Raw genomic sequence first — 7,624 nt, 5'->3', positions numbered from 1 at the left:
GCTGCACAGGAACTTTTCATCCTTCTTACACAAGGAGCCAGAACATGACTTTTATGTGACTTGTGCTGCCTCCTTGCCCTTGCATTTCATAGACTTGAGCCTGAGTAGTTCGCACTGATTCTGCAAAGCTGGTGAAGACTTATGCTGTCCCATGAACACTTGGCACCTTTCATCTGATGTAGAGCCTGTTGTGTTACTAAGAAAACCCTGCTGTAAGAGGAGGGGCTTTCATGGTGACTGTAATACAAGACCCTGCTTCCTCCTGTCATGACATCTACCATGAAAACTCAGACTGGTGTGGCATTTCGCATAGGTGTACATATACAAAGGTGAGTTTGGGCAGAGAGGTTTTTGTGTTGCCTTTCAGAGCTTCAGCTTTCCGGCAGGGCAATGAGTTGCAAAGCCTGTAGTGAGCTTATAGTGAATGAATCACACAGGGAGGACTGAGGAATAGAAAAGTGAGCTGGCTGGGAGCAATGAAATCCTTGATTAATGCTGTATGTTTAGCATCTGAGAGGATTGCTGTGTCCTGTCTCTCAGCTTCAGCTAGATAAAGGCATTGACTTCTAATTAATTTGATTTTTGCTTTTAAACTCATAGTTCTGGCGTGTGCTGTTTGCTGACAATAGCCCTTTGTCAGACAGGGGAGAAGGAACACTCAACTGCACCTCGGCCAGAAAAACTGTGAATCCACTTTTCTTTTACCACCATCGTTCCTTCCAGCTTCACTTTACCAACATCTGAAAAATCACTTTTCCTCTCTCTGAATGCATAATTGGTTATTTATACACAAACCGTAGAGCATTTACTTCGTATACCTGACCTAGAAAAAAAAAGATTAGTCAAGAGCTATCCTACCAGATGTGAGTGTCAGTCAACATATGATCTCCATATAATTTATAAGGTATTAAATTACAAAATAATGAATCTTTTCAGTTAGCATTTTGGCACATGATGATAGTATGACATTTTATGTGAGAATATCGACCACAGCTCTTGCCCCATAAAACTGCAAACAGAAATTTGTAAGCATTGGCACTAGTTTCGCTTAGAAAAAGACACCCATTATGCTCGGATTACAGTTAAGCTATGTATGTACAGCCTGGAGGTTGTCCAGTCACATGCAGTTCTTTCCCTCCTCTCTTTTAACATTTCCTTAAGAAGGCTAGACAGTGGTTTCTAGGTTAGAATTTTTTTTTCTCCTTCCCTTGGATTTAACTAGAGCAAGGTCTGCGGAGCACGGAGCAGAAGGTCTTCCAGGATTCTTGCAAACAAGATATTCCTCTGCTGTCAGCTCTGAGGTGCTGGGCCAAATTCTGCTCCTGCTCACACTCGAGTGACTGAACAGGCACCACGCGTGAGAACAGCCCTGTCCCACGAAGCTCCCAAACCCCACGTAACTCTGGAATCTCATCTTTCTGCTTTTTGTGGCAAGCAGAAAGAAGCAGCTTTAAAATAAGATTTACAAGCTGACAGTTAAAAGGTTGCCCATTGACAGCAAGCTGGCATGTAAACAAGTTTCTAATCTCTCTTTGTAAAATTGACAGAATAAGGTTTTTTTGCCTCGGAGAAGAGCACTTATGCATGCACCACATATTTTTCTTGCAAATAGGAAGAGGGTTTGAAATGCACTCTCAGCTTTTTAGTGAATCCTTCCCACACTCATTCCTTCTCTCTCCCATCCCTAAAAACAGAACTCTAATCTCATTAAGTAGAATTTTTAACAACCAGTTAATGGTAGGGCAGTGGAACGGGGGTGCCCCACCTCTCTTGCACAGCTTAGGATGTGTCAGAGTTGTTGATGGTTTCACAACCCCCTCTTCTTCGCTTGTCAGCGTTGCAGTGTGAAGGACAGTTTGCTGCATACGGAAAACCCTGCCTGTATCGAAGCCTGTAAAATCCCTCTTGGCTCACTTTGCGTTTCGATCTGAAGTTATGGAAACAGCTTCTCTGAAATATATACGTTTTATGGCAAGTGTTGAAACAGGCTCATCAGCCAAAGGAAATACGAATTTTAAAAAGCCCTCTAAACAGTTCGGTTCAGGCCTGTGCGGGAAGGAAAGGGGCACGGCACTGGCTTTCACTTTGCATACAGTTAAATGGCAAATACTGATGCTTCTTAAAACACAGCTCATTGCTTCTGTTCAAGGTAAACTTTTCCCAGCTGCTGACAAATTCACTGTAATTGACTGTGCCCTTATCCTGCCACATCCACCTTGTCCCACCAACTAGTTTGACCGATCTGTCCTTGTTTTCACATTTTGTTTCTGCTCCGAAGTGGTGTTGTCTGAGGGTTTAATATACAGCAAAAATCTCCCAGGCCAGTCTTGTGTGCAAGTTTCTAGTAAATATAGCTGTAACTTAAAGCTGAGATAAAATAGTTTGGTACTCTCATACTCCTTGCATATGATGAGTTGATCATATACTTTTCTGCAGTAAGAGCCAAAAGCCGGGGGCACTAGATAAGCGACAGTCATTTTAGGGCTAAAATAGAATGATCTCTGGGGTCTGTCTTAGCCTTGGTAAGGAACTGACTTTTTTTTATTCAAAGTGAATGTAGTGCTAAATAAATATTCCCTTCAAAGCATTAAGGTTTTTTTGCAGCTGAATTCTTTTCACACTTTAAAAACCTCTGATTGCTTTAAGTAGTAATCACATTTGATGTGTAGCTCTCAGTATCTCATGAGGCCTGATCTGAGAGACTTAAGATAAATAGTTGAGTGGAAAACATCTGTTCAATTAATATTTTGTCTGTCTCTTTTTTGGCAACGTAGTCACAGAAGTAGCTTTATGCTGTACTGTGGAAAAATAGATTACTGATCTAACAAGTTGTAACTTCATACTTTTGCAAGTTAAATTGTTTTTCTCATTTATGCATCTTACACTTAAGAATGAATCAGCCTGTTAAGGTCAGTATAGCTTCAAATATGAAACAATGGCTGGAGAAATGAACCATCTAGTAAAACGCAATGACATACAGATAGTTAACTTTCCATATATTTCTATAATCTATATCTATAAAAGGAAATGCAGGATATGTAATAAATTAATTGAAAAACAAGAAAACAATGCTGTAACCGACTAAGAAAAAAGTGCGATTGACTTGTTTTACTTACTCTTCTTTTGGAGTTACTTTGAGATCCTCTAGTTTAATTAGTTGACTGTATAGCAAAAACCAGCAAGCAATCACTTACAAGATCTTCTCTTAATTGGATGCTCTGACATCAATTGTCTGTATCCAAACAAGCTCTTTAGTAAGGTCAGCACTCTGTGGTTCTTCAGCCTGTCAGCTGCACTCAATTTCCATATAAGAGATTTGCCCTTGCAAGAACTCTGGGGTTTCAGGCCCTTTCTTTCAGCTGACTTTATAGTCTAGCCCTTACCAGAAATAGTCACATATAATCTCCTGGGACATAAAAGCCCAGGTGCAACAGCGCAGTAATGAGCTCTTTACTTCTCCCGAGAGGTGGCATTTGAAATAAATTAAAGATAGCTTAATCTGACAAAAATGAAACTTCTTATTTCAAAACTGCATTGTTAATTATTCTTTTCTCCTATTATTTTTTCTCTTATATCACCAAGCAACTGTTTTGTCTACTTTCAAAACAATTATTTACACTTCAAACCTCTCCATACAATAAATTCAGCAAGCCTGTATCTAGTAAAACAGGGATGTATACTCTTGCAGTGAAATAAGGAAAAGCCAAAAGCTTTTATTATGCCTTTTTAAGCAAACATACATATTGTGTGAAGTTATTGAGTTAACATATGATGATGCATCTCCAGAAGGCATGAAATATTGGCAGGTATCTCTAAGAAAATTAAATTTTCCATTTCCCAACTGGTCCCATGTCAACTGCTGGGGAAAAAAAATGCCAAATGTTGGCATATTCTGATTAAAGAAGCTGTTCTGTTCCCTCCTTAGTTGGTGCATACGTTGTTACCCATCCATAATCTCCAAAGGGAGATCCATCAGGATTTTTGTATTTCATGTTCGCCTGTTGCATCTGATGGGACCATTCCAGTATAAGGATTTGTCTACCTGTGTAGTTATCCCCCAGCAACTTTTCTTCATTAACCCCATGTGTGAGCCTGCATATTCTGAAACAACTATTTCACACATGGTGTCAATCAAAAGTTAATGGAGGATAACTCCATGTGTAAACATCTCACTAGAAATGCGATTCAGATGTTGGGTCTCCTCCATTCGTAATAGCCTGGTCACTTATTTCATCCTGTGGTGCTGGTAGAGCAGTCTTTGTTAGAGGTGTCTCAGTCTTGAAAAGAGAATCCATTTTTATCTGGGTTTTTATGTTGAAAGACTTCTGGAAGGATTCTGATGTAAAGTAGTAGATGAACGGGTCAAAGCAGCAGTTCATTGTTGCAATGCACAATGTGATTGGGTACATTGTCCTCGCAAACCTCTCCAAGGAGCAATTTGCTATCGCCTGGGACCGCACAAGAGCGTACAAGAAGAGTATGGAATTGTAAGGCACAAAGCACACGACAAAAATGGCCACGTGCACAATGATCATTTTCAATACTTTCTCTTTGTTTGTCCCGATTTGAGACAAGGTGGCAGGCTTCCGGAGAGTCCTGAGAACTAAAGAAGAGCATGTAAGGTTGAGCAGCAAAGGAATTATGAATCCTACCACTTCAATAAATATAGTGATCTTAGACAGATAGGTTTTCCAGATACGTTTGGAAAAACCTTCGAAACAGGTTGTGCTGGTGTTGGAAATGTTGGTTGTGGAGAACAATGAAGCTGAAATTCCACCACTGAGGACCAGTATCCAAACACCAGCACAGACTATGGCAGAATTTCTCCTGGTCCTAATGGTGCGAGATCGGAATGGATAGACGATAGCAAGGAAACGGTCAACGCTAATGCAGGTGAGGAACAGCATGCTCCCATAGATGTTAGTGAGAAATGCTGTACCAGAAATCTTGCACAGACTATCTCCAAAAGGCCAATGCCTGTTGAAATTATAAAAAATTTTAAAAGGCAAAGTGAACACAAAAAGCAAATCTGAAACAGCCAGGTTTGTCATGAAAATGGCTGTTTCGCTTCGCATTTTCATCCGAAAGCAGAAAACAAAGAGGGAGGCACAGTTAGTAATCAAACCAAGGATGAAGACCACGCTGTACACGGCTCCATACAAGTTGTACTTAAAGGAATCATCTGTCAAACAGGTATGATTGTTGCTGTGGTTTCCCATGCCAAGTTTGTGATGTACTTCCGAAGAACTTCAAAGTCTACTTCAGTGACATCCATAAAATAAGACAGTGATCTCTTTTCTTCCTGAAGAAACACATTCCAGGAAGGTTGCTTGACACCTTGCTACCACATCTCCACCATGAATCCTTTCATCCTAAAGGAGAGAGAAATAGATGCCATCAGTCTAGCCATCACTATCACCTAAAGTGGCTGTGCAAGAGAACACGTACTCTTTCCTTTCCAAATGAATGGATGTGCAAACAAGACCAGAAATTAGTTTTCAAGGTAGTCTTTATAAATTCGACTATTATTGGGATTTTTCAAAGTTGAACACAGCAGTTACTGTACTCAGCCTTTCCTTTCCTTCCCCCATCGTTCCCTCGTCCTCCTGTTGGAAGGAGAGTGATCGCTAATTCCAACTTTCCGCTTGGAAAGTTTTTACTTTAAAATTTGAGATGGAATGGGCCCAGTGTGTTTGGAAAGAAATCATGGACCCATGATACTGTCCAGGTATAGAATCAAACAGTCTGAAATGTTCACCTAAACTTGTTACAAGAGGAGAAAGAAGTTGAAAGTTTTAATGTTTGCTTTTAACTGTGCAGAAATGAAAGTTCTAGATTTTTCAACCTTTTTTGATGCAAAAGTATTAAAAAACCCCAAACCTTACATTGACAAAGTACTGCTTTGCCTTTTCTCTACTTGAAAATAGGAGCATCCCTACACACGTTTTTCAAAGTGAAAAACTGAAATGTTGTATTTCAGAAATGTTTTTTAAAAATACTTTCCAAAGTTATGCTTGCCACTTTTGGAAAATGTTACATTTTTTTTCTTAAAAATTTCTGCAAAAATGGTATTACTTTCAAAAGGACTTTTTTTGCAAATGTAAAATGCTTTGCAAAAAGGACTCCTCTAAGTTGTACTGACAGCTTCATTTCATTTCTACTCTTTGTCAAGGTTCAGAACCTGTAACTCGGGAAATCTCGTAAACTACACTCTCGTAAGATATTGTCCCAATTCAGTACGCTTTAGAGAAGTGTAGAGTTGAAGTAAGCATGCTGTTTGTTGGAAATCGGTGCTTTCTGAACTGTCTTGATGCTCTCTTATTGCTATTCTAAGTATTGTTTTTAAGGCCTGTGAGGATAAGCAGTTGGACAGTCTCCCTCACTGGAGCGAGGAGGGTTTGTGTGTTGGAACGTGGGCATGGCAGTCAGTACATCTTGGAAATGTGGAGCAAAGTTGGATAACTAAGGGAAAGACCTTTGCCTTGTAAAATACAGCAAACCAAATACGAAAAAAAGTTTGTAATCTTCTTGTAATCTAAGAAACATCTTGGTAGGAACAACTATGGAGTAACTTAGAGAGGTGTAACCCTTGTGAAGAGTAGGATTCCTTCCAGAAAGTGATCATCTGACAACATAGTTTCAACAGCAAACATATAACTGAGCAAGCTTGTGTTAAAGGTTGAAATGGCAACATATAAACAAATAAACCGGGGAAGAAAGCATGGAATCAAGACAATTTGGGATGCAAACTGATCAAAATCAAATGTTTTCCGTATGTTTTCCTACTGGAAAAGCTCATGCTGACAATTGTTCTTGCACGCAGGCTGTCAGCGAGTCAGCTGATAACATGTCAAGTGTTGAGAAAGATGCAATAGCCAGGGCTTTGCCAGATGGAAGGTGCAAATTCTGCCCTCACCTGGGAGGCCTGGACAGCTGCAGGCTTTACAAAAACCCAGAGAGCAGGCAGCACCTCGCCTTTGCACCTCATCGATTAGTTGGACGTAAAGCAAAATAGCAGGAAGGGAGGATCCCCAGATCTCGCAGTCATCAGAAGGATGACTTTCAAATGACTTGAACTTTTGACATCCAAAAAGATGACTTGGAACTATCAGGGGTCTCCTGTTGGGGAGGGTTCATGTTCTTTACAGACTGGGGCAGTGTCAGGGCTAGGGCAGTGAAGTGGTGCTTTGTACTGGCTTGCTGTTCTGGCTGTGTTTGCTGTGCATGCCTCGAACTACCAGAACTCCCTGTGATTTTTGTAGGCGGCTTTGGTACACGCTCTTCACCCAATTTAGTAAATTCTTCCTTCAGTTTAGTTGCATTTTGAGTTACACATTTGTGATGATATCCTACATTAGCAAATGTTCCAGCCAGAAGTAGATATGCCCTTATCTGATCGCTGTCGATTGTGTGCCAATGACAGCATGCCTCGAACTACCAGAACTCCCTGTGATTTTTGTAGGCGGCTTTGGTACACGCTCTTCACCCAATTTAGTAAATTCTTCCTTCAGTTTAGTTGCATTTTGAGTTACACATTTGTGATGATATCCTACATTAGCAAATGTTCCAGCCAGAAGTAGATATGCCCTTATCTGATCGCTGTCGATTGTGTGCCAATGACAGA

At 40.3% G+C, this 7,624-nt stretch overlaps 1 protein-coding gene across 2 annotated transcripts in view; it reads right to left on the bottom strand.

Moving 5' to 3' along the window:
• Nucleotides 1-3,975: 3,975 nt before the first annotated feature.
• The window catches only part of LPAR4 (lysophosphatidic acid receptor 4), a 13,298-nt gene continuing 9,649 nt past the window's right edge, over nt 3,976-7,624 (bottom strand). The window contains exon 2 of one of the 2 annotated variants that reach the window (XM_009581520.1): nt 3,976-5,372. In XM_009581520.1, coding sequence (XP_009579815.1) covers nt 4,173-5,219 — 1,047 coding nt within the window. In that variant the 5' untranslated portion in view covers nt 5,220-5,372 and the 3' untranslated portion in view covers nt 3,976-4,172. The remainder of the gene's footprint in view (nt 5,373-7,624) is intronic. The other variant, XM_009581521.1, reaches the window with a different exon arrangement.

The sequence above is a fragment of the Fulmarus glacialis genome, unplaced genomic scaffold (assembly GCF_000690835.1).
Source record: "Fulmarus glacialis isolate BGI_N327 unplaced genomic scaffold, ASM69083v1 scaffold11387, whole genome shotgun sequence".
NCBI lineage: Eukaryota > Metazoa > Chordata > Aves > Procellariiformes > Procellariidae > Fulmarus > Fulmarus glacialis.
The sequence above is the reverse complement of the archived record's forward strand: the minus strand, read 5'-3'. Positions and strand labels throughout refer to the sequence as shown.